Genomic DNA, 27,628 nt, shown 5'->3' on the forward strand with positions numbered 1-27,628 from the left:
GCACGTTCTTCCCTCGTCCTGCAGGAATAGTCTTTCTTCCTCCACCGCTGCAGCCCGGCATGTCCGCAAACTGAGAGCGTGAGCGGTGAGACACGGAGAAAGACACAAGCCAGCTTTTAAGACACACGGCTTGTATTTTGCGCCTTCCCTTTGAAGGAGAGAAGATTTTAACACCGCGACGAAGCTTTTAGAAGGGACTTGGACGAGGATCAAAAACAAGGTAAAGGATGTCCCGAGCAACCACTGGGATGTTGACGTGTGGCTTCACTGTACGGGACAGGGTGCGTGATAGGTCCGGGCACTTGGTACAAGATGCAGATGCTTCCGTCCACTGAAAAACAACAACAAAAAATAACAAAGAAACAAAAACACTGGCATGTGTGTAAGTTGTGTCCCCTGAAAAGAGTAGGGGATGCATCGCTCTAAGCTTGTAGAGTAGATAGTACATTCTGTGCATGAACTGTGGCGACATGCTGCAGATAATAATACAGTGTTAACTGCGAGGGTTCATATGGGGGGAAGGAAAAAAGGTGCAGCTAAGGAGACTGATGAAGAGGAAGGAATCCAGGAAATGATCTGAGCATAAAATCGCTGACGAAAGAGCGATGCCGCAACCGTGCAGCAAGTTCTCAAGTGGATTTTTTTTTTTTTTTTTAAATTCTGCTATAGTGTGTATTGCAATGTCAGTGGGATGGTGCGAATGCTGCAGAACTTTACATGGTTGTTATGTCCTAAAAAGGGATTTAACACAGGCTTTGAATGCTGTAGAAATGTCTTTGGGACATTATAATCTTTTGAAATGACTACAAAGTATCTTGACGTTTGCACGATCCACTTGTGAGCCCCTTAGCAGCAGCGTAGAGAATCATAGCCTTTTTCTTTTTAAAGTTATAAATGAACTGTTGATTTGTTCTGAATACCTACAAATCCAATGTAAATGATTATTATAGGAATAAGACATGCAGTAAAACGCCACAGTTACCAATATACTCACACAAAAGAATCAGACGTACTATAAGAAATCAGCAGAATGCATATTAAAAGCAGTGTGGTCAAGCTTTCTAAGACCCATGCAGTCACACAAATTGTGCCTAGGTTTGCTCATCTTTGACCCCGTGTTTGTTTCCCTCTGCTTCTGGGAGTTATTTCCATGAAGACAAATTGCAGGCAGTCCAGCAGTGTCAGCATAAAATGCGCAAGACAGAGCGCAGTTGTAAATTGAGGGCACAGGTGCCTCAACCAAACTCAGGACACAGTGTTATCCTGAAGGGTAACGATGTTTTAACCGCTCAAAGTTTAACTATTCCCTGTTTTATTCACATTTTGAGATGGTTTCTGTACATTTTTAGCGCAGCTAATGGAAATAAAATTCCAGAGAGCTACTAAATATGAAGATATTCTCTTTAGAGTGACTCCTTTACCAAACAGGGATCTCCATCTGAACATCGTGTTGTGTCCGCATTGTGCCTCGTCATTTCTACCCCCACCCCAAACCCATCCCATCAAACTTGTGTAAGAATCACTGGAGTGAAACAGTGGTGTTCCTACAGTCACAGCTTGTGTATTCTGTCTCCCTGGCTGCAGGTCTGTCCCTGTAACGCGACCACTGAAGGAGGAGAACACAGAACTGCTTCATCATGAATTTTGTAATGAAAGCTGCGCTGGGAGGTGAGTAGACTGCCTGGCGTGAGGTTGATTTAACAGCACTGCAGCGTAAAGGATTTAACAGGATGCTTGGCAGCAGTAGCAGCAGTATACTGGTACTGGCCTCATAGTTATGGAGACACTGGACTGCATCCAACATCAAACTACTCTCTATAGCATCATATTTCCTCTTTGCTTTATGCCAACTGTTTTTTAAAACCTCCAAGGCTGCAACATAACTTGTTTCAATAACTGCATCCTGTTGGCCAGTGCTTCATTATTGTCAAGAACTGCTGAGTGTTTTAACCTTGTCTTTATGGCCAGCATATCAGTCTGGAACCAGGTTAAGGACCGCTGCAGATGAAATAGGACGGCAGCAGCAGCAGTGATAGATCTAGTCATATACCAATAATACGTCTGTCAAGTGAAAAAGCCGTGTATCTCCAAAATGTCACCTTCTGAGGATGGAGGCAGCCTTACTGTAGGTTGATTTTAATGCATGAGGTTTTCACATGATTTTAATACCCAAGCAGACTCGGCTTTTCAAGTCCAACCAGTGGCACCTTTTGAGGCAAGAGAGATAGAGAAGGGCGGTTTTGCCAAGAATTAATGCTGACTTTTGTCCTTTAAAGCCTTCAGGTATTATCCCTTAGAATATTATCTCAGCTATTATTTGCCCCCTAATTAATCCTCATTATAGCTCTGTAATTCATCCTTCTCGTCAGCTATAGCTTCAAGGTGAAGGGCAGGAAAGTGGTACCAGTAGCTACAATGCAGCGGTTTCACTCATACCTGGTCAGTCGTGCATGATGTTGAGCTGTTGTCCAGGTTACAGAGATGTTAGGCAGTTACAGCTGGAGTTAAAGCATAGCCCCAACTCCTCATTGGGATGCAAAGGATGCAAGCGCTGCCTTGTTCTGCATAGCTCCTGTGCTGTGCAGCTGTGCTGTGAATTCTTAAATCAACTGCACTGCACTGGATGTAGTTTTGCTCTGCATAGGTTGGGCTGCACTCCCCCTGCAGACATTGGGAATAGATTTGACAGTGTGGGTGTTTATCTGTGTACACTGCCAGTGCAGGGGCGGGGTAGTGTGTTATATAGATGTGTGCACCTTATAAAAGATAAATTACAGTGAATGCAAAGGACTGTCTGCGTGAACAGATCCTTGTTGTATATGTGAGAGAAAGGTGAGAGAGTAAGGATGCAGAGAAAAAGTTTGACGATTATCAGGATGGGTGTCATATTTAATATTTAATAATTATTCCTTCTGGGATGCATTGCTGTTAATGCCTTTGTATGTTACACAAACTGTAGTTCCAGTCTGGACACAGTGACCTCTTTCCACGAAAATGTCCACAAAGTATTGACACTGCAAAACATCATTAAAGTCGGTGATCCCCACATGCTTTAAAGAGTCCATCATTGTTCCTGTCCCGAAGAAACCCCACCCTGCTTCTCTCAATGACTATCGCCCTGTAGCCCTCACCTTAGTAGTGATGAAGTGCTTTGAACGCCTGGTCAGAGACTTCATCATTTCTTCACTACCAGACACACTGGACCCACTACAGTTCGCTTACCGTCCAAATCGTTCCACAGACGATGCCATCTCTCATCTCCTCCACACATCACTTACTCACTTGGACACTAGAAGGGGGAATTATGTTAAAATGCTCTTCATAGACTACAGCTCTGCATTTAATACCATAATTCCCTCCACACTCACCACCAAGCTGGAGCATCTGGGACTCAGCTCATCTATGTGTCAGTGGATCTCCAACTTCCTAACTGGCAGACCACAGGCAGTAAGGATGGGCGGACATATCTCAGCCTCCACCACTCTCAGCACTGGAGCCCCCCAGGGGTGTGTTCTGAGCCCCCTGCTGTACTCTCTGTACACATATGACTGTGTGGCCACTACCAGCTCCACCACCATCATCAAGTTTGCTGACGACACCGTCGTGGTGGGCCTGATCTCTGATAACAACGAGACGGCCTACCTGAAGGAGATTAGGAATCTGGAGAACTGGTGCCAGAGGAACAACCTCCTTCTAAACGTCAGTAAGACAAAGGAGCTGATAGTGGACTTCAGCACTAAGCAGGAGAGGAACTACCAGACCCCCGTCATCAACGAGTGCCCAGTGGAGAGAGTGGACAGCTTCAAATACCTTGGAGTTCACATCACGCAGGACCTGTCATGGTCCTGTCACATCAACACCGTGGTGAAAAAGGCCCGTCAGCGTCTCTACCACCTCAGACGCTTGAGAGACTTCCAACTGCCCTCCAAGGTGCTCAGGAACTTTTACTCGTGCACCATAGAGAGCATCCTGACGGGAAACATCTTAACCTGGTTCGGGAACAGCACCATGCAGGACAGACGAGCTCTACAGAGGGTTGTGCGGTCAGCTGAGCGCACCATCCGCTCCGAGCTCCCTGACCTGCACTCAATCTACAACAGGCGGTGCTGGACCAAGGCCAGGAAGATCGTGAAGGACCTCAGCCATCCCAACAACGGACTGTTCTCTCTGTTGAGGTCAGGAAAGCGATTCCGCTCCCTGAAGACCAACACAGAGAGACTGAGGAGGAGCTTCTTCCCGCAGGCGATACGGTCTCTCAATCACACCACCACACAGTACTGACCCACACATATAGTTCTTACACACACACTGGACATTCTGGACATTGTTTTTCACTTCATCACTTAATCACTTTAAGCATATTTGCACTGCACAAGACACTAAATAATGTGGATTGCACAACACTGGTCATTATATTCTTCATTTCCAGTTAATACTTGTACAGCTGCTGTTATTGTATATATATATATATATATTTATATTTCTTCATACATTCTTATATAGTTCTATACTGTGTATTGTGTATTTGTTGTACAGTTATTTTATTTTTCAACTTTAATTTATATATTTTATCTTATTCTTTCCCAGTTAAATTTACCCTTCATTCTAATTTGTGTTGTACAGTTATTTCATTTTTAACTTTAATTTTTATATTTTATTTTATTCCTTCCTAGTTAAATTTACCCTTTTTAATTTTCATATTTATTTCCTATCTTATTCATAGCCTTTTCTTTTTTTCTTTAGGTCACGAGCAGTTGTCTAAGCATTTCACTGCATATTGTACTGTGTATGACTGTGTACGTGACAAATAAAATTTGAATTTGAATTTTGAATTTGAATTTGAATTTGAATTTGAAAGCTCCCTGAGGGGGGGTGAAAGGTTAATGAAGGAGGCAAGCTAGTTAGCCAGTTAATCAATGAGCTCAGCTATCAATCTGATGCTCAGAGCCTGAAAATCAGTAAATCAATATTTGTGAAATATTATTTAATTAATTAAGTTGGATCATTGAGTCTCCTCCGTGCTTTAGCAGTTTGAGCTATACAGTGCTTTTGGTTTCCTTCCAACCAGTGACCTTTGTTATGTGTCAAACCCCTCTCTCCCTTCTCACATTTCCCTGAGGCTTCAGTGACAGCTATGAAATTAAAAAAAGAAAAGAAACAGAATAACATGTTTTATTAATTAGCAATGTCTTACAGTGGGTGTCTAATTGAGACTGAAATATGTTCAGTAATACTGGGTGGATTTCAATGACATGAGCGTGACTTAGGTACCGGTAACTTTTTCTCATGATGTTTCATCAAGCACCAACATCAGTTCTAAATTTAATCTGTGCAGCACTGTGCTTAATGAGATATCAGGGAAAATATCAATCAAAATGCTGACTGTGCCATAAATATCACTGTTCCTGATTTCAATTTTGTCATCCTTTTCAACATTGTCGACTTGTGCAGCAACACACCTCTCCCAGCCCCCCTGCTATGTGTGGAGCTGTCAAACAATGACTTACAGGCTTAAACATATCCTATTAAATGGTCAGGATGCACAACCTGTAATGTGAAATGGTGTCAATGTAAAACCTCCAACACATGTTTACGCTAGCCTGCCTAGCATGGGATGTGGCATAGCTTGTCAGGCTAGAAATATCCTGGATGTCAAAATGGAGACTTCGGCAAAAGCCTGGTCTCCATAGCACTAGACTAGAGGGAACATCTTGTGGTGCTGTTGGGGAAATATGCTTACAAGTAACTCATTCACCATGTCGGAAGTTAAAAATGCTTTGAGTAGAACAGTGTTATATAAGAGCCAGTCCATTTACCATTCATCAGCTGTTTAGGGGCACCATTAGAGATAGGGTTATGGGCTTTGGAAGGGTCTCAGAATGGATCTAGCTGAGGTATCTTGGGGATCTGATTAGAATGCCTCAACAATGCTGTCTCAGAGAGGTTGTGTAGTCATGGGCAACCTTAAGGAGACCCAGAAGCTCTGGCTTGGAAAAGCTTTGGTGTTCCCTCAGAAGAGCTGGAAAAGCTGGCTCGGGAGTGTTGACCTTGTTAGTGTTGACCCCTACTATCCGCACTAGCATGTATACACTGAAAAACTCCTGACAGAAACATTTATATGACCTCCATTTATTCCTGTGACTATTTTTTTTCTCCTTAAGTCAATATTCAGACAACCTTAATGAGACAATTTAAACAATCTGCAGAAAGGTAGCTTGCTGAGAGACAGAAAACAGAATAAATCAAGCAGCATTTCTTCATTTCTACAGCATTCGTTTCCATCCAGTGATGATTTTTTTTTTTTTTACCTGTTTTTGGATTTGCTATCCTGCCACTGAGTGTTTTGCTGAGTATGTTTGGCAATGTGCGGATGAGAGTCTGTGTGACAGAAGATGCTGCCAGTGCATTAAGTAATCCTCCAGGGCTTCTTTAGTTACAGATACTTGAAAGAAAACAGAGCGATGTTTAACTGTGATGATTCAGCAGGACTAAGATCCAAAGCTTGAAGAGTACTGGGTAGTTTGCTGCATTTGCCACAATCGACACCGCTGGTCACGCGACTCCCAGACATATTATTTTTCCTCACACAACAACTACAAAAAAAAAAAAAAAATGAAAACCTACCAGCGTATTTTTATACTGTTGCTGTGTGCAAGCTGCAGAAAGCTCCTAGATGGGATATACAAACAGTGTAATTGAAAAATTTGTAGGCACCTGCTTGGTGATGCAGACATTTTACATCTTACAACCACTTGAACAGGTATGTTTAGGCATGTTTATATCATTTAAAAAAATTATTAAATTAAATTAAATTATACAGTACCTTGAGCTTCTTGGACTACAGTTTAAAAGCCCACAGCATCCTAAAAATCTCCATTATGGAAACAAAAAATTATGCATTTAGATTAGATTTTATTATTATGATTCATCCGTGAAGATCTGTTGCTAGTTCTGACTTATGGTACAGAGTAACGCAGCTTTTGCTTTCAATCTTAAAATTCCGGATCCACTTTTGTCTCCTTGTCAAGTGATTGCTTCGACCTCTGAGTGCTGACTTGGCACCTCCTGACTCCTAACTAAAAGTTGAAGTTAGTTTGACAGAATGGGAAGCTGTTAAATGCGCTAGTCATTTAGTCCCAAGGTCTGGAGCTCAATCAAACTCTGAAGGCCTCAGGCAACAGCAGTGACACCATGACTGCTGCATCTGCAGAAAAGTCAGAAGTGCAATCGTCTAGTCAATAGTCACATTTAATTACTCATTTAACGCACGTTAACGCAAGTTTTATATTTTTTCCATTTGTTCAACAATTTCTTCAGCTATGGGAAGGTTAAATGTGCCAAGAAGATTGTCTTTACACAGAAGTTTGCAATTCGTGTACACTAGAGTTTATATGTTTGTCTGTTGGTGGCACCAAATGTGCAAAACTGTCACAGTCTGGCGAGGGCAGACTGTATGAATTGAAAAAAGGACCCAAAATGCAGACTCCAAGGAACAGGGAACAAAACTTGAATGTTAACAAAAAGTGAGCCGTTTAATATGGCTGGTAAAAAAGGTACAAACAAAGGGCAAGGCAAACTGAAGCAAAATTAACACAAACCTAAACTGGGAAATCTAAACAAACAATAAGAAAAACCTAGACAAGGAACTTGGAAGCATGGGAAACATGGCGTGGACAACAGACGACCTGACAATCACACACTGAAAACAGAGGACTTAAATACACAGGAGGTGATTAGGGGAAGTGGGAACACATGGAGGAACAGCTGACTGACATGAGCCTAATGAGGGGACAAGGGAAGTGAAACTAAATACAATGAACAAAGAACACACGACTCCTTCAAAATAAAACAGGAAACATGAGACAGACATGATAATACAAACTTGATAACATAAGACACGCAGCATGAAACACGAAGGGTGAGGGGAAACTTAAATACAGGGGAAGAAAACACAAGGAGTCTAATAACCAAATGAACTTAGATAACCTAATGAACAAAATAAACAAACTTAAAACGCTGGGTCAAAAGACCCAGGATCATGACACGAAACACAGTCATGAAACTTTACAGGTGTGAAGTTCAAGTACACCTGAAGGCCAGCTTTGAAGATCTGTTTAGGGGGACTTTGCAGTAGGACAGTAGACAACTAACTGAATCGGCACAGTGGAATAATTATTGATATTGATATAATCATATTGATATAATTATCAATATGACACCCAAAGAATAAAAGGCAGGAATTAGAAATTAAATAGAGTGCATGCTTAATATTGAGTATTTTGTTTTATTTGTCAGATGTTGTGAATGATATGGAGACTTGCATGTGAAACCAATGAACAGAAAGCTGACCTTTGTTTGGGTGAAGATCAAAGTCCATGAATGGCAAAAGTCCATGAACAGGTGGTAAAACATAATGTAAGACTGACTAGAAACACAGAGGAGGTTAAACAGATGCTCTCACAAAGGAGAAAAGAACAGACTGGGCCTATATACTCAAAATGGGGAAAGAGGCAAGGGGAGGTTAAAATAATAAAAAAAAAAAAGTGCAAGGAACATATGACTTTCAAAATAACACAGGAGGTAACCAAACAGGAAATCGCCAATAGTGATGAAAAATTTTACAATAACCCATAGGGAACTCGGGGGGGATAAACAAGGTAAGACTGAAAAATAAAACCAAATAAAAAAGATTTCAAGAACAAAGAAACTAAACACTGAGGCATGACAATCATATGGAAAAACCAGAAGGCCATAGACTAATGAAAACAATGAAAATCAAACTATAACCAAAAGCTGGAGCTAAGAAATCAGACTCAGTCCCAAACTTGAAATGCTTGGTCAAAGACCTGAGACCATGACATGAATAATGTCTCATAATTAAATACACACAGTTCCTTCATCATTAAATTAAAAGATCAGTATGCCAGCATAGCTGAATCGCTCATTTCTGCTGTTGTCTGGAAACCATTAAGGCTAGATACCATCGTCTGACCCATGAGCACCCAGTAATAATTTCTTCACCACATATCTGGTAGTTCCTGCTGCAGTAAAAGACTCCAAGACCACATTTTACCATGATCAAACACGCTTACACAGACTGCTAACTGTTGGCTAAAAACTACAAAGAATTTACCGCTTCAGCAAATTAGTGTTCTACATATTGTAAACAAAATGAGAACATGCTAGTTTTTCCTGGTAAAAATATGAAACCCCATCGTTTCTCTGCTGTAATAATATTTAGTTATTTACTCTAACACGTAAATGCGATCATAAGATATTTTCATTAGTTAAGTCTGACAAAACTGTGTTATTTGAGGTGGAATGAACAGAGGAGACACCTTGAGATTTTGCTTGCTCACCCCATCGCCTCAAAGTAGAGATAATCACATTTAGCAAGCTTCTAATATGATTGGCAAAGGGAGTGAGGCCTTCATTACTTGATTGGTGTGGAGGTCTACAGCTGACACCCACACATAATTTTCCCATTTTCTTCTTGTGTTAACTCCAAGAAATCAAATCATTTCCAAAAGTGACCTTGAGCTTTTGCTAGAGTGCAAGGTGTGCGTGACTGCATGTCTGTTTGGTACATCCAGATTCAACAACTAAATTATTCAACCGTATAAGGCATGGTTAAGTGAAAGAGAGAGACGGGGAAGGGGTTCTGAGAGAGAAAGAAAGGCAAATTCAGAGAAAGTATCACTTTTCGAATTCATAGCCTGACGATTGCAATGTTACATGCTGCTGCAGCATTTTTATTACTAATACCATTTTTCCTGTGCTGAAATGGCCATGTACCTTCAGAACGAATCTCAAGTCTTGCACAAACTTGCTTAGAAGACAGCTCATAAGCTCAACTGCTTGTTAACGCAGCTATCTAATCAGCCAATCACATGGCAGCAATTCAGTACGTTCAGGCTTGTGGAAATTTTCAAGACGACCTGCCAAAGTTGAAATCAAGCACCAGAATAAAAAGAAGAGTGGCAGAACGATAATGAAAGTCTGTGTATTTCAGAAACTGCTGATCTGCTGGGATTTTCCAGCACAACCATCTCTGATTTACAGACAATGGTCTGAAAAAGAAGACAATATCCAGTGAGTGGTAGAGGAGATGTTAGACTGCTTTGAACTGATGGGAGGGCAACAGTAACTCAAATAACCACCTTAAAACGAAGGAATGCAGAAGAACACATATGTTGAACAGTGAACAAGACGACACCAGCTGCCAGTCCTGACAGCTAAAAACAGGAAACTGAGAGTAGAGTTTGCATGGGCTAACCAAAATTAGAAAATTGAAGATTGGTCTGGTCTGATTGCTCACCCCATCTTGACTTTAGCTGCAACGGTCAGGCTGCTGTTGGTGTAATGGGGTGGAGATGTTTCCTTGGGACACTTTTGGAAGAGGAATATAAGCTGGCATTAAAGCTGCTACCAATTAGTAGGCTAAAAAAAAAAAAATCAAAATCACAGTTAACATGCTCCCCACCATCTCCTCCACCGTCTCACAAAACTGTTATTGAGACAATGACTTATATCCCAAAGGCCAAACTTGCTGGAAATCTTTACAGCACACTTGCGAACTTTCTCGCCACACACTGGGCTTAGAGGGGATTTGCCCGAGAACTTTGAGTGGGAAAAGAGAGATAAGTACTGTTTATCTGATTCTGTCAAAAGTTGAAACTCTGTGAGAGTTAGCTAAGGTTAGTCTTCTTTGCCACTTTCCCTCAAGACTTTGGATTTAACAAAGATTTACTGAAGAACTTTCAGAAGGAAGGGATTAAAGAAATGACACTTCTTATTAAGCAGGAAATGCCCAAACACGGAGGAAAGAAATCATAGTATATTAATTAAAAAGAGAGGTGATACAGGAAAATGACTTAAAATGTTGTACTTGGATTATCTTGGAATTGTATTTTCGATGTGGTCAGTAGCAAGATTATCTACAATATCCAATGGCACAGCAGGGCATGTCTATGTCTGTTATGGATAAAGTGGCTGATATTACTGATTTTAATTGAAAAACATACCTCACCACAGCTTTGTGATAAGAGCAAGCTAAATAAATTTACTTTTGTTTAAAAGGGCGTTAATGTATCTGTGGCAAGTGGCTTACAAAACAACAGCCAGACTCATTGCTCAGTTTTAAAGCTATCATCCTTTATTCTATTTGAACAAATATGATCTGAATGCACAAATAGGATTTTGTGAAACCAGACCAAGTTTATTTTGGTTTGATTTAGTGTTGTTAAAATAAGAGCCGAGGGCCCTTTTCACCGTGTTTTCCTAGGGAATTATTTGACAGTGAGGCTCAGCTAGTTGTGAGTCATTGCATTACTGACAGGATTCAGCGGCATTGTTTACACAGCTTCTGTTGGAAATATTCCAGATCTGGGCCATAAGCTGATCTTGAAGTCCATGTTTATCTGGGATTTTCTGACACTGACAGTATCGATTCATGTAAACATTTATTTCAGTTTCCATAGTTTTGCATAGTGCAGTGCCTTTTTCCTGACTAAACCAGTGGTCAAAGAACAGTGGTGTTTCAGTTAGTAGTAATCATTGTCTGGGCTGGTAACATTCAAAATTTCTTAACTTAATACAGCAGGTTCTCTACTAATTGGAAGGTCGGTTGATTGATCCCTAGTTCCTCCAATCTATGTGGTGAAGCATCCTTGGGAAAGATACGGAACCTCGAGTTACCACCAATGCATCCATTTGAGTGTGTGTGTGTGTGTGAATGTTAGATAAAAGTACTATATATTCTATAACTGCTAGTCCATTTACCATTTAAATGGTACCTTTTCTCAGCACATATGAAAGCAATACAATGTTTATCATCGTGTGAACATGTGTGCACATTTTAGTATATGAAATGTGCACTTGCATTCAAAGACATATAAAAAGAAATTGCATAACCATGCAAAACCTCATGTTTGACCATATATGTTGACAACTAAGGACTTTAGCTGTAACCTCCCTCTCTTTCACTGTCTGATACAGATGCAGACTTGAAAGGAGCAAGTATAGCATGCTCTGCCAGATGTTGCTGTGTTGGCTTCTATGTGCTACTCATCCAATGCTGATGCAGCTAATACCTCACTTTACCTTGTACTTCTTTCCTTCCCTCTGAATTTATTCTCTTTAATAAAGAGATTCTGTCTTTCTCTGTCCTTTTCAGTTTAATACAAGTGGCTCATTAATGCTGTTGATAAATTGCGTTAAATGCTGAAAAAAGTGCTGCTATTGCAATGCTTAAAATCTTGGTTGAGAATAAACTCACTGCTGGCTGGGTGTGGATAAGCAGGGAACACAGATATGGAGTGAAACTAACTTGCATGAACAAAATTTGTATTGATGGAAAAAGAAATAGAAGAAATTTAGTTTGGATTGTTTTTATTCTCATTGAATGATAGAACTGAAGGAATTTGGAGTATGAACTTTTTCAGCCTCTGCAGTGGGAAAAAGGTCTGAGAACCACTGAGCTTGTTAATAATTGTAGCTTTTCTGCTCTACGCTTCCCATACAACACCTGTTCAAACTGTCTTGAGATTACAGTCTTCTTTCCTAGCCCCTGGGATAGAGCTATTACTAGTTCTCCAGTTGTCAATCCCTTATTTTTGCAAGCCTAGCAAAGTATAAGCGGGGGAAACCAGCCGTAGGTGGTGTAGCTCCAGGGTTAGAAAACTTTTCCTCCCTGTTATAGATTTTATTTTTATGTTTTTTTAACATTAGAACATTAATGTGTTCCATTTCATACACGAGTTGGAGCTTATTCCGTTGAGTGTACTTTTTTACATAAGCACTGGTACAGTGTGTGTTTGCAACCTGAGCTGTCAGAGTTTTACTGTTGTTTTAAGTCTTCTTCCTTTGTAATAAAGTCTCTGTGAATCTGTGGAGCCCCAGAGCCTTAGAAATAGCCTTGTAACATTTCTAAGACTGATGTCTTTCAATCGCCCTCTTCCTCATTGTGTCTGGAGAGCTTTTTAGATTTTGATATTGTGTTCTTCTAGGCGATCTTTCAGCATACTTAAGTGTAGCCACGGCCCTTTAGCTGAGGTCCTGTTTTGAAGCCCTATTGTGAGCATTTTTACCATCACCATCCTGTTTAGTTAAATCACGAGTGAGAAGTGGATCTGACTAAGAAAATGAGGACACTCAATACGCTCAAGTTAGCATCTTGTCAGTTAAAGTAGTTCTGTGCTAAATCGTACCCTATTTCCATTTTAGGACTATAAGTTGTAAATTATATGTGCTATATGTTGTATTAAATGTGACTTAAAATAAAAAATGTGACTTTTTAAATGTATTTTTATTGAGGTTATAGATCAAATGAGCTGTAGGGCCTTTATTACAATTAGAATTTTTGCAAAACAAAATTTATAATTTGGGGGTTAACTAAGAGGGCAAATAAGCCTACTTCTCCATACAAGCTGTAATGATTCAATGTTACGAGTGTTGTCCAGCAGTTTTACTATTAGTCTGTTCTAACAAAGCCCAGATAACCTTTTTTGCTTATGGAAATACAGGCATCCTTTAAAACTTGTGTTTTGTGACTACTCAGGTTGCTTTGTTTTATGCTAAATTCTGTTTGAATATTTGATGCAATTTATTTTGAGATGTGAGCAGAAAAACTGGTGTCATTTGTGTTTTGTTAATTACCCAACACAAAAATGTGCTTTTTGTTTTCTGTCCTTCAGCACCCTTGTGCTCGCCCATTGCCAACTCATCTTTTCTCGTCTTCTGCCTTAAATGTCTTTTATCTCTCTCCACATTTTGCTACAGTTTGTTTTTATTATGCTGATGAATCTGAAAAACTAACAGCACCAGGGGAAGACTGAAGGCGTAGTCAGTCTTGTGTCTTGGTTGCTTGATTTTTCTCGTCCGACGTCCTTGCCCGCCTCTTATCTTTTCAATCCCACTCTTCGTTCTAACCTCACTCTCTCGTTTACTTCACTGTTTTCTAACACAACTTCTTCATTGAGCACTTTCTCCATATTGCTTCCTTTCCAACTTTCCCTCTCTCTGTGTCACACTGTAACTTCACATGAGCTGTTGGATAATCCCACTAACTGGAACACTTCAACAAATTGGACGATTATTTTTGACAGATTCTCTCCTTCTCATCACACTCTTCTTGCTTCCCTTCTTGTTTTGTCAAAATGTTCGGATGTAGACTGCCTTGATATCCTAGATTCCTTATTCTCCAGTTCTTCTTTCCGCCTCTTCGCTACTTATCTCCTCCCGTCTCTGCCAAGATTCTTCAGACCACTGGTTTTTCTCCTAATCTTTTATATCATGATGCTTGATGACTGTTTCTACTGTTTTCTATTGTTCGTGTTTGCAGAAGTCAACTTTTTCTGTACTGAAATCAGGAGGTATTATTTTATTAGATGTATAACTCTGACAGGCACAGGAAGCAGATTTGTGTAAAGCATATCCAAAGGCTTATGCCTTGTAGTTTAATATACAGAACTGTGTACTCTCTGAAATCTGTCACCATTCTTTCATCCTGTGTCATACTGATTATACTGTTAGTCTCTTGAGTACGTCTTTTTTTCCTGTTTGCATCTGATTGTTGCAGAAACAGCGTATGCCGTGTCATCTGGCAAATAACTGTATACATCAACAGTGTGCTATGCAAAAACCGTTTGATCTATAGCCTATCTGATGTCATCTATGTTCCTCAAATTCCACATTGATACTTATTAGGAGTGCAGCCATTACTGGGGTCACTAACATTTAAACTACTTAGTTAATGCAGAATTCCATTCAGTTCAGTTATATTTACATAGCACTAACTCAGTGTGCTTTATATTGCAAGGTAAGGACTCAACCATCAGGCATTTACCTGGCAGCAACACTCGGCAACAGCGGGACAAAAGAACTACTTTTCAACATGAAGATTCCCAGCACAACCAAACTCATTAGGGACAGGTTATGGGATGAGGGGAAAGAGAAGAGGGGAAAAAGGAGAGCATAGAGACACAAGGACAAAACAAACTGTGGGAGAAAAGACTACATTTCATGGCATGCCGTTTAATAGCTGAAGGAAGTCATTTTCAGTGCATCATGGGTCATCTTCCAGCAGCATAAGGCAGATTAACAAAGGGATAGGTCAGCGTCACCTGCTGTAGCCCTCACTATGTGCTTCTTCAAAAGGAAAAATAGAAAAATTGTAATCCTGCTTTTACAAGTAGAGAGCGTGTCTGTTTCCCAAATACAAGCTGGGAGATGGTTCCATAGGAGAGCGGTCAGATAACCTAAGACTCTGCCTCCTGTTTTACTTTTAAAACTCTAGGAACCACAAGCAAACATGCTGTGTGGGAGCAAAATGCTCTGTTTAAATCATGTGATTCTATGAGGTTTCTATGTTGTTTGATTTTTTTTAAAACTTTGTATATCAGGAGAAGTTTATTACATTCAATTCGAGATTTTTAGGGGCAAATACAATAACCCCAGCTTTGTTTTAATTTAGAAGTGGAAGGTTATAGGTCATCCAGACCTTTGTGTCTTTAAGACCTCCATTCACGTGAAGTATTCATTTTTCTGCCTTTTTAGATAAGAACAGCTGGGTATCATCTGCATAATAGTGAACATGTATCCAGTGTTTTATGATAACATGACTTCAGGGAAGCATGTATAATATAAAATCCATTGCTTTCAGCACAGAACTCTGTGGAAGACTGGAATTTAGAAGGAAAGGGCAAATTCAGCTATGTTTTAATTACCACCAGTAGCCAATATTTGCTTTTTTTTATTTTTAAAATGCTTTTAATGATCTCACCTACAAGGGACTTGCAAATGCCTTTCCAGCAATATTAAATAGGGTCCAGCATAAGGTTCTTTTTTGCAGCCTTTTTTGGTATACTTTACTGTCCATTTCATCAAAATTTGTCTCAGTTTTGTATGAGTCAGATGATTGTTGGGACCAGATCATCTGCACTGGTCTTTCAAATAGACTTTGCCTGATATGTTTTGGTTTCATTTCCCCAAATCAAGCAAAATGGGCCATACTGTGAGTTCTGAATTAATAACCAAGTGTTACCAGCAGAGGGTGAACATCACGGTCAATGCAGACATCCATTTCCCTCTATTTTATTGTGACACGACATGTGAGGGCACCAACTATAAACACATATTCCCCAAATGGACTGTGAAACAGCATCTGGTTGGAATTAGAATAGAAGAATCAGAGAGCCAACAAAGAGCAATGACAATAAAGCGAAATTATGCTCCACGGCAACTGTGCAGGACTAAAAAAAATACAAATAGTAAAGACATCAGGAATAATTTCAGTCAGTTGTGGGTAACTGAAGACACTACAGTAGAGTACTTGTTTTTATTGGGTGCCCTTGTAGTGCAGTGTTTGCATTCAACAAAGTGGATGGCATGCTAGATTAATAAGAAGAACTGTGGTGTCCAAAGCTAATCATGAGTAAAGGTAAGCTTTTGTGGTGTAGCTGGAAGTACCACATTTTAATTTAAACCATGCTTGTAACTAACTCAGGCAGCAAAGGAGCTGTGCTAAAAGAATCTTTGAAATCAGCTTGTAAACATATTAGAGGTGCCATTAATAACTGCTCAGACAGTATCTGTTTAAGAAAATTAAATAGTGAGTGAAAAGGGCCAGCAAAAGACCAAAAACGGAAATGTTTTTGCATTTGATGTCAAATAGCATTGGATACTGGCAGATAATAATAGCTCTAAGATGAAATGCTGAAGGTTGTACCTGTGTTTGTGAAATACATCTGCCTCTATTTCATTCAGTCAGTTTATCTGCTTGTCATCTTGTGTCTCGCAAACTAATTTGACAGCTCAATCTTGAAAGCCTGCTGGAGCAGCTGTTGTGTCTAATGTGTTTCTTTTTTGTTTCGTGTCTCTCAGGAGGCCCTCCTGATGTTGGCAAAATGCTTGGTGGGGAGGAAAAGGAAGAGGACCCTGATGCAGCGAAAAAAGAGGAGGAGAGACAGGAGGCACTGAGGCAGCAGGAGGAGGAGAGGAAGGCCAAATATGCCAAGATGGAGGCTGAGAGGGAATCGATGAGACAAGGCATCAGAGATAAGGTATAATGAAAAAAAATGGATTTTGCACTGTGACTAACTAAGGTAGAGTAGGTTAAAAGTAAAATTTACAGTTTTCAACCCAACAAACAGAACTATAGTAAGTCAGTCAGTCTTGTAAGGAAAACAACCACCAAAACAAAGACAGTAAAGAAACAATTAATGCAGAATTAAATAATGTCATACAATGAGCACTGCTTACTGTGCGAGAGATGCATATGGGCAAAAAACTTGGATTTTTAGAAGCCATTCTCTCTTTTGTTTTTCACGTACCTTCTAAAGGCTTCTCATCTTGGTGGCTTGACAGCACAACTGTTTATTTATATATATATAAAAAACATGTTTAAAATAGACTACCGTGACATTGTTGTGCTTGCTTTGTGCTATTTTTAAAGCTCTCTTACCCATGAAATAGATCAGTAGATCAGGAAGGAGCTGTAGAGAAGTAAAAAGCTGTTGAAAAATGAGATGAGATTGGATTGATTTAGAAACAGTAATGGTAGCCAGGATACAATTGAAGCTACATATACATATATATTATTAGGCCATTATTTGGACGTTTGTCTTTTTTCCATGATTACACACTGTATTTCTTTTATACAAACTAGTCAGGGCTGTAGAGACGCTGAAACTGCAGTGGCTGCAGTGTAACCACTTCACTGCAGTGTGAAAGGCAGGCAGTCTGTGGGTGGGACAGGTCTGAAGGGAATAGCCCACTGTGACTCAGCGGGTTGAAAAGCAGCACTCCTCCCTTGGCTCGTCACCTCATCTATACTTCTTAAGTTCTCCCGGAGGAAAACAAAGAGTGAGGAACAGCTCCTAAAGTGCTTGTCACCAAAAGGATACTGTCAGTTTCCTCCACAGCTTCATTCCTTTGTGCCAGATTGTGTGAAAAATGCCCACACTATGTGCATGTCCTTGCTGGAGCATGGCAAAGCTAGCAGTGTCACATGCATAGCTGCTTTATTTTATGATTACTAAATTACTTGACTGACATTTGTCAACCAGAAATGGCATCTTACAAATGTAGTGTGTAGGCGTCTATAAAAATGTGATTCACAAGAAGCACTCACTCTTTAAAAAGCTGGCGGACAGCGCAATAATACTTCTTTTCCCATGATGTTTTGATTGCAACATTTTTTTTTTTAAATGGATGCTTTTTTTTCTTTGTGTGCTTTTGTCAAATACAAATTTGCAATGTATTTTTTGTCTGAACTCTTATCAGCAAACTTGTGTTTCTGTTTCAACTCTAGTATGGCTTGAAAAAGCGTGAAGAGGCCGAGGCTGAGGCAGCAGCTGCCCAAGAAGAGCCTGCAGCAGGCAGCTTGACTAGACCTAAGAAGGCTGTGCCAGCTGGCTGTGGTGATGAGGAGGAGGAAGAAAGCATCATGGACACAGTGATGAAATACCTGCCAGGCCCACTGCAAGACATGCTCAAGAAGTAAGCTAGGTAGCTAGCTAACACTATCTAGCTTAGTTCACAGGCTACAGTTACTTTAATTTGGTTTTTCTCCTTTCTCAAACACATCTAAACAAATAACATGAAGTTACATTTTGGCAAAGTGTTATGTTGTTTGGCAAGGCAAGGTTTTGTGATGAAGAAATGCACCAACAGTGTGAACTGCAGCCATTGGACTAAGCTAGGCTGGCTTACCGGCCATGTGAACGTTAGTTATGTTACAAAGCTAACAGCAAGCAGAGGGAAAAGACAAATGTTAGACGGTTTATCCTTCTAGTCTGAGAAGTTTTAAACTCCCTTTTCTGTCCCCTGCAAGGGATGCAAAAGCTTCCTTGCACCACTGGAAAATAATACCCTTGTACACCATATTCATTCAGTTTGTACATAAATAAGGCAGTGCATAACAACCCTCCATGTGGGCAAAAAAACAATCAAAAATATTATATATTAAAAAATATTATTCTGTATGTCTGTCTATAAAAGAAAAAGTAATAACTTGATAAGCCATATTTTAAAAAGGAACTTTAAAGACTACTCTTGTGTGCTCCTAAAGCTCGTTTTATGTTCAGCCTTGTCTAAAATTAATGTGAAACCTTTTGCACACAATGTTAAAATCTCTGTAAAACCTGTCGTCTACCTTCCTCACACACTCCCACAATGCCCTTCATGTAGTATAGTGTTTAAAATGTTTCTATTCTCACATTCTGTCTCTTTTCACGTCCTGCATGCCATTTGTCTGTAAGAGTTAGTCGTGTGAATATGTGCTCCCATCATCTCGGTCTCCTTTTATCCTCTTTGTTATCATGCAAAAAATAATATGGCAATAACACCTGAGTTTGACTGTGTTTTCATGTCTATATAACCGTTAATATTATTAGTAATAAAATATATATATATATATATATATATAAATATGTATGCTTTCAGGAAGTTTAATTTACATGTTTGCAGGGTTTTCCTTTTTTTATTTTATTGTTTTGATGAAGAATGACTGCTTGGCTGTTCATATAATAGCCAAAAACCTTAAGCTTTCAGCCATAAAACCAGAATTTACAGCATATATACTATTACCATCAGGATCACTTAAAAGGGAAAGAATAATAACAAAACAGTGTGAATAAAAAATGTGTTTTTGAATAAGCAGCGTTGAGCCGAGAGTGAATTATAAGACCAGGTTTCGCATTATACAATGATTTGTGAGAAAAAGACCACCTTCCCTCGATACGCACAGACACACAGTGAATACTGCAGTTTGCCTTCTAATTTAGCTACACAGAAAAAAGCTGGTGTGTTTTCAAAGACGATTTAAAGTGATGCTTGATTCAGTTTCTTATTGTTGGCTTAGATGTGATGATGGTCCAATGAGGGCAATGCAGGTTGCCATGAGCAATAAAGGTTTATCATGTATGTTTCTGCCTGAGATTCAATAAAAACTTAAAACCTTGTTCACACATAAAAGCGTGTCGCTGTCTTATTTGTGATATTCCATATTTAAATCATGATGGTAAGTTGCACTTTACAGTCTCAGTATACATGCAGTATTTGTTAGATTGGAACAATTAAGACGTTCTGAACGGTACAATAATAGAATATAAATATGTGTTTGTGTTTGCCATGTTGAATTTCACCAAATTAACAAAAACTAAAGACCTTCCTTCTTGAATTTTATTTCATTTTAGTTACTTTTGTAATAACAAAATTCCATTTCCATTCCACAATTATCAGGGATTGTAACATCTAGCCCTTTTATTGAATCAGTCTCATTTTTATTTTTTATCACGATTAACTAAAATCGTTTTAGTTTAGTCCAGTTAACTGTAATAACCTTGTACTGAAACAAATGATGCATAAAACTGTAATTTTTCCCTCCAATGAAATTAAAATATTTTTTTTTCAGATCATTGCTTACAACCTCTGTGGAATGACAATGAGAACCTGTAATTTTTCATAAATATGACATGTGGATTTTTTTCCTTGTTGCTGTATAAAATCAATTGCAACCAAGCGCCACCATTGAGGACCGTAGCCAAGAGGGATGGAAAGCTTCACCAGCTTGGTGTAATTCTTCTCTTTCGCCACAGAGTGGCACTGTGGGCCCTGCGGTCTTTGTATCAAATGTGCTGAAGGTGTATAAACAAAGACAATTTTCAAGCTTTATTTAATTCATAAAACAGAACAAAAAATGTGAACTATCTATGAAAAAACCGAGTCAAGCAGTACAATATGAAAAAAGCCCTACACAGGAGAAAAGAACATGACACACAGAGACTGTGAGAGCAGAGTCCTCTTGCACTTTTAGCTTTCAATTCTTCATCTTTATAATGAAGATAGCGACCATTCACTGGACATTGGCCTTGACACTGTCAGTAACAAAGTGGTGATAAATAATAACACTGAATGTGTTATTAGCCCTTAAACATGCAATCAGAATTTTGAGCAAGAGTTGTTCACATTAGGAAGACAAACGTTCCCTAAAACAAATAATTCATCGACAGCTAATAAAAGCTAACAAACCATCCTGTGATTTTTACTGGAACTGTTCTAATTCCTGCTTATATAACAGCTAACTCTACTTTTACCTTCATTGCACTGCTGATTTTTAAAGTTATGAGAAATCCTGCTATCTGCTCCAAAGTATACAGCAGCATAAAATCAACATTTATTCGGGTGTTTTTTTGGCCTATGATGAGAACCATTTCATTTTGATCTCCAAAGGATTAAGGTGCAATACCATATTTCTGATTTTCAGTACCTGTCATAGCCAGACATGCTTGTAAATAGTCTGTTTTTCATACGAATAAGGGGGATTGTTATAGTCTGAAAGCTGCAAAGACATGAAAGGTTTCCTGCATACAAAAATACAACAAACCTGGATTTAGGGAGTAATGTGAAACCTGTAGTAAAAAAGTCATTTCATACTAAAACACACATTGTAGCTCCAGTAAATACAAATCAACACAAACAATCAACAAACCAGACCTGGCTGAAAGTGTAAAACAAATCCATTGAAATATTCACAAGTTGCTTGGGTTAATATAATCTGGTGACTGTAAGCAAAAACCCTCTTGCCACTTGGCAGCCATGTAACATTTATTCTAAAAAAAAAACTGCATGTAAAGAATCTCATCAAATTATCTGTTTAAAATTGTTACATTTTTTTGCAGATTTTGTCCCATCACAAAGTTTTTCAAAAACTTTTTACTCTCTGGGAGTTTTTTTTCTAACACCATCTTTATTTTTAGGAATTTCTCTCAGAATTTGTTGAGCTTCTTGTCTCTCTCTCTCTCTGGCGCTCTTACAATGCCACTGCTGTAAACACTTCTATATAACAGTGCCGTATTCGCTGGATATTTAAAGGAAAATATAAAGCACATTACACTGGCATTTGAATATTGCACATTAACAGGCAGCGAGTGCTAATATAAACGCTGGATAACGTCACAGTGTAATTTGACAGTACATTTTCTTTTACAGCAACGTTTTTACTACTGGTTATTTGATTATCCAGCATAGTCAAACCAAGTCATATGAATGGTTTCTGACTCTTTCCCAGGTCTGTTTCAATAAATACGTATGTAGTGACAAATCTCACAGTTGCCAGGTTTATACAGCTATTTGTAAATTGCTAAAGAATCTGTGTAGCTCAGTATCGAAATGAGTCACTAAATACTTTTTTCACACTGAAAAATGAAAAGAGAAAAACATCAGAAGATGGGGGCAAAACCAGATGTTCATTTTTTTTTCTCAATTCAATTTAAATGAATAATTCTGACATGGCAGAAATTCGTAGTCTTGTAAGGTGTCCTGGAAGCAACAGCAGTAGTGACAACACCAGTCATTTACAGCACAGTAGTAATAATAATAATAATAACTATTAAAATTCAACTCAGCAGACTGCTAAAAGTTGCCCATCGCTTTTCATATGGGACCACATTCAAAACCAGACCTTAAGCCCTTCACTGAGGTCTAAACACTCGATGAAGCATTGAAAGACTCAAAATTACAGAGTAGGAGTTGGTTTGTACAAAAAGCTGCAGTTATAGCTGTCCAAGCCTAGAAAATATGTCAAAATGCAAACTTCAGAGCACAAAGTAATAATATTAATGTCACTTTTTTTGTTGTTGCATGCACTGGAAACTCAGAAGGATCTGTTAATTAATCCAAATGGATCATTTAACATTTACTAAGTAAAAGTCTGTAAGTGAAAAAGTTCAGACACTGTCTCTGAAACCAAAACAATTGAACCTGATAGAGTGGAAGGGGGTGACAGATGGCAGGAGTTGAAGGTAGCCCTGGTTTCTACACATTTGTCCGACACTTTGGGAAAATGGGTCCTCCTTCAAGCCTTCTCTTTCTTACTGTAGACAGAGGGAAAATGGAAGGTTACAGGAGAAAGAAAGATGAAAGACAACATCAACCTCATCATCTTAAGCAACAGCACAGCAAAGCTGACCTCTTTAACTGACAGGAAGCAAGATAGCTCACAGAAAAAGCAAGGCAAAAAGAACATCACAACAAATTGGTGGCTGCAACGTGTAAGAGTTCTTTGTGAATAAATACACAGGACAAATATAAGCAGTGGAAAGAACAGGACAGCGTCTTCTTAAACGTGACCTTAGGAAATTGTCAGTAATTACTTTGTGGTTATTGCGCACAATAAAACAGAATATATGTTCAGCTCTGAAGAAAATTCTGTCTCAAGATCACGTAATAATGCATGTTCAACAACCAGAAACTAATTACTAAAAAGTGATCAGAGACTCCATGAGAGTCCTGTGGGTCCACTTTTGGGGCTTTGGAAAGGAGTGAAAAAACAGGAGGAACCAAATTCCTCCAAAAATGCAGATGAAAAGAGCAGAAAGACCAAAGACTAATCACTCAAAGTCAGTATAGAAATAATACAGCATAATTTCAAAGTCAAATTCTGTGCTATGAGATTCTTTCTTTTTTTTATACAGGTAGTTATCTCATCTACATGTTTCCAGAATTGCAAGATTTTTGCGCTATTTCAGGAATGCCGTGGGACTAAAGAGCAGTCTCCATAAGCTAGAGATGATTAAAAGAGTGAAGATGTGGACAAGCAACAGAAACTCTCAGAAGAGTATGACAGGAGGCAGCAGAGCTTCCGGTAGTCCGGAAAAGAACTGGGAGATGTTGGCAGCAGAAAGGCAAGGCTGGGCGGTCATACAGTGTGTGACTGTACTGTACTTTTTTTTTTTTTTTACTTAGTCTTAGACTTGAACTTTTTCCCAAAGGCCCTCTCCAGCTCAGGGACAGATAGAGTGAGGGTGAAAGAGCCGTCTGTCTCCGACCTGACGACCCGGGCTTAAAGATGACGTGGGGAAGAGAAAGCATCATAAATGATGTAAAGTGGTTTTGAACATTATATATATACACAAAATACAAGAAGATAGTAAGACCATTTAAAACAAAACACAAACAAAATCATATCCACATCTAATTTAGTTTTGAAGCTACATTCTGTAGTGTGAATGTTACAGCAATCGAGTCAGAGAGGATTTATTCTGCCCTAGTTTGTTGTACAAAGTAAATATTTTGGGGGGAAAAAGTTGAAAATCAGGTCAGCAAACACAACAATTACTGGTAAAATTTGTGCATGACAGGAAACACTCCACTCACTCGCTTCATTATGTTCTCTCTCACGCTCACAGGCTTTTCTTAGTGCTGAGGTCATAACTCAGGAAGGTACTGTTATGATTGGCTGAGGCTTTTTGGCAGCTCTACTGAGTAAGCAACTGATGATATCACTCTCATTCTTCTATTAGCCTCTGATTGAAGTAGAACTCAAGGAGATATAGTGATGATAAAGTGCACTCATGCCCATACTAACGTCTAACTCTGCCAAATGAAACATTACTAAAAGACATAACTAAAAGAATGAAAATAAACTTTAATTAGAGTATTTACTTGACGCTTTGTCAGTTCGAGACCTAATGCCACATCCATACAGTGATCATGCAGGTGTGTGTACCCACCCAGGTCATTGTTGTTCATCATGGCATTGGAGCCCCGGAGGCGTGGACCCTGCTGGGTGAAATGATACCCAAACTTCAGCAATGTGGTGTTTTTCTCCAGCATGTTGGCTATTTCCATCTCCACTTTGTTGCCTAAGGGCTGACTCTGGAGTTCACAGAGAGTGCAGGAAAGGATGGTGGAGAGAGGAAGACGAGAGAGGAATAGATGATTAAAGGCAAAAAAAAAAAAAATCAGTGTTGGGATTGAGGGTTTAAAAAAAAGTTGATTTCAATCAATAACTGGACTTGAAAAGCAAAAAAGAAAGGGCCAAGAACAAGGAGAGAAATAAAAGTAGGCATTAGTGGGCAATGAGTCACAGATGTCCAACTATGGCATATGAGACATTGCAATGCAATCAGCGAGCATTAGACCAAAGTGGCAATGATGAACTGTGTACACTGCATGACACATACATACTGTTCCAGTGTGTTTAAATCTGTCTGTACTCTATGGAGGGTGTGAGCTTTTACCTGATTGTCTATCTTGAGCTCCAATAGTGTGGTGTTATTCTGCAGCGACTCTATGAGGGCCAGGATTCCAGTCCCTGTTATGAAGTTGGACTCAACGTTCAGACTCTTGAGCATCGTGTTAACTTTCAACATCTCTGCCAGGGCCTGAGAAAACACACAGCACTTTGTATTCAGGAACAGCTTTGAAGCCAGGCTGTTCTTGTCAGGCTTTCGTTGTGGTTTGGGCCCCGTTTTGATTTTGATTTGGTTTTTCTTCTGTTCATATTGTACAAATGTCTCCACTGTTTCCTACTCTTAGTCTCTGTTTTGTCTGTGTTAGTTCCCTCGTCTTGCTTGTTTCCATCTCCTGCTTCATTTTGGTAACTGCTATTCCTTGTGCGTCATCTGTGCCCTCACTTCCTGTCTTTATTTTTTTCTTCTTTATTTTTCTTCTCATTTCCTGCTTGTTTCCTTCTGTGTCTTCACCTATCCGAGTTCCTTCCACTGTGCTATCTGCCACTTGTGTCCACCTATGTCTCATTCTAAAATCTGGGGTTGCTGTAGCTCAGGTGGCAGAGCAGGTCAGCCACTAATCAGAAGGTCGGTGGTTTGATCCCAGGCTGCCTCCTGGCTGCATGCCAAATATCCTTAGGCAAGATACTAACCCCATGTTTACCTACTGGTGGTGGTCAGAGGGCCCGGTGGTGCCAGTGTCCGGCAGCCTCGCCTCTGTCAGTGCGCCCCAGGGCAGCTGTGGCCACAATGTAGCTTGCCATTGCCTGTGTGAATGACTGAATGTAGTGTAAAGTGCTTTGGGGTCCTTAGGGACTGAGTAAGGCGCTATACAAATGCAGGCCATTTACCATTTTCCCTTTGTCTGATCATCTGCTTGACTCCACATATACTCTTATTTGCGTCACATTTCTTTTCTGTATTGTTGGGACTAATTTTCCTTGTTGCCTTGAGTTTGGATATCTTGCTCTTGTTCTGCAGAGCTTTTTCTTCTTTTTGTTTACGCCCTGCTTTTTTACCCTCTTGGTGTATTTTGATCTGTTTAGGAGGAACTTTGTCAAACCGCAACATATTTATTTTAATCTTCATAGTGTTTGTCAAAATAGGACTCATCCCCATTAATGATAAAAAGTGAAAAACTGGGAAGCTGTTAAGATAAAAAGGAAAGAGAACTGAAAAAAAGCAAGTTAGGTTGAAAAGCATTAGACTTACAAATGCTACAGGGTCATTGCTCCTTGTTCCTACAATACTGAATCTCTCCACCACTGTGTTCTTCATCAGAGCCTCGGCATATGCCTTCAGAGTTGGGATAGGAATATTCTGGGTACAGAAAAACAAAAAATTAAATGTTGAAAAACTTATTTCTATGTATTTTTGCATTTTCCCTTGTCATAAACAGTAAAAACATATTAATTGCTGTGATTCATAAGGAAACAAATGCTTGAAGTTTATGTATAAAACTTGAAACCAAATCCAATATACATCCAAATTTAAATATAATTTTTATAATAGATATAGATTATTAAACCTGCACTGTCTCTCTCTCTCTTTTTTTTTTTTTTTAACACAACCCAGCATTCTTACCTTGATGTTATTGAGGTTGACTTCTACCAGGTCGGGATCATTCCTCTTTACTCTCAACAGAGTTTCCTCTACATCAGTGGAGTTGGGCTCCTCATCAGGGACTGGCTTGTACTGGGTACACTGGATCACACCTGGGGTGCAACACACGTATAATATAAAATATATTTACAAAATCAGACTGCTGATGGATAAATTTGCTTTACTCAGGGTCTGATTGGACTAAATCTCATTTCAAAAGCAGCACAAAAAACAAGCCTCTCCATTAAGTAGTTGACCCAATTTCTGAATCTGCGACTCTAAACACTGTAAACAGCATTTTCTGGATGATTGCTTGAGACTTTGCTTGTGTCAAGCAAAGCGAACACATTTTGTTGGTGAAAGTATAGTTTTCCACATTCCGTGTTGCTTTTGTCGTGGAGTACTCTGCTGGTTCAGAAATGCTGTTCTTCTTCTCTATGCTTGCCCCCTTTTTATGGTAATCCAGGCTAAACATCTGTGTAGCTTCACATTTATTTTACTGACAGGGGATTGGTATCAATCTTAAGAAGGTGATTAAGCGTACTTCCAATGATAGTTTTTTGCAGAGCAGAGTATTAGTATTTGGCCACAATAACCTCAGGAGATTTTCAAAATGATATTTTTTATACTTTGCAAAAGCTGTACAGAGTACCTCGTTGTAAGTGCTCTGCAGCAGAAGATCTAAAATACGGAAAAACTAGAATCCGTTTGGTTCACCAGCACGAGAAATGTGCACCTACTTTAGTAATGGATTGCAAATCTCTGAGATTGAGTCATTAAGGTTAATATGGACCAATGCTTTTGTAAAAAGGGTTTTTGTGCCCTCCTCTGTATCACTACTCAAAACAGAGTGACAACTTCAGCAGGAGACTCTGGGTTGCTTTATAACAGGGGTGCCCAATCCCAGTCCTCGAGAGCTACCGTCCTGCAGCTTTTAGATGCATCCTTGTTCCAACAAACCTGAATCAAATGAATGGCTTGTTATCAGGCCTTTGCCAAACTTGATGGCATGC

At 39.3% G+C, this 27,628-nt stretch overlaps 2 protein-coding genes across 4 annotated transcripts in view; one reads left to right on the top strand and one right to left on the bottom strand.

Moving 5' to 3' along the window:
* Window positions 1-19,974, top strand: cplx2a (complexin 2a). Its single transcript, XM_084930846.1, has 4 exons — window positions 1-220; window positions 1,585-1,668; window positions 16,882-17,060; window positions 18,311-19,974. Exons 2-4 carry the CDS (start codon window positions 1,638-1,640, stop codon window positions 18,500-18,502), a joined length of 402 nt encoding a protein of 133 aa, XP_084786972.1. The 5' UTR covers window positions 1-220; window positions 1,585-1,637; the 3' UTR covers window positions 18,503-19,974.
* The window catches only part of tmod1 (tropomodulin 1), a 22,271-nt gene continuing 14,383 nt past the window's right edge, over window positions 19,741-27,628 (bottom strand). Inside the window, exons 8-13 of one of the 3 annotated variants that reach the window (XM_084930842.1) lie at window positions 26,598-26,728; window positions 26,226-26,333; window positions 25,023-25,166; window positions 24,513-24,657; window positions 23,742-23,841; window positions 19,741-22,874 (exon numbers count right to left, since the gene is read on the bottom strand). In XM_084930842.1, coding sequence (XP_084786968.1) covers window positions 22,856-22,874; window positions 23,742-23,841; window positions 24,513-24,657; window positions 25,023-25,166; window positions 26,226-26,333; window positions 26,598-26,728 — 647 coding nt within the window. In that variant the 3' untranslated portion in view covers window positions 19,741-22,855. The remainder of the gene's footprint in view (window positions 22,875-23,741; window positions 23,842-24,512; window positions 24,658-25,022; window positions 25,167-26,225; window positions 26,334-26,597; window positions 26,729-27,628) is intronic. The other 2 variants (XM_084930844.1, XM_084930843.1) reach the window with 2 other exon arrangements.

The sequence above is a fragment of the Perissodus microlepis genome, chromosome 6 (genome assembly GCF_051167445.1).
Source record: "Perissodus microlepis isolate ML-2025 ecotype Zambia chromosome 6, ASM5116744v1, whole genome shotgun sequence".
Classification (NCBI taxonomy): Eukaryota; Metazoa; Chordata; class Actinopteri; order Cichliformes; family Cichlidae; genus Perissodus; species Perissodus microlepis.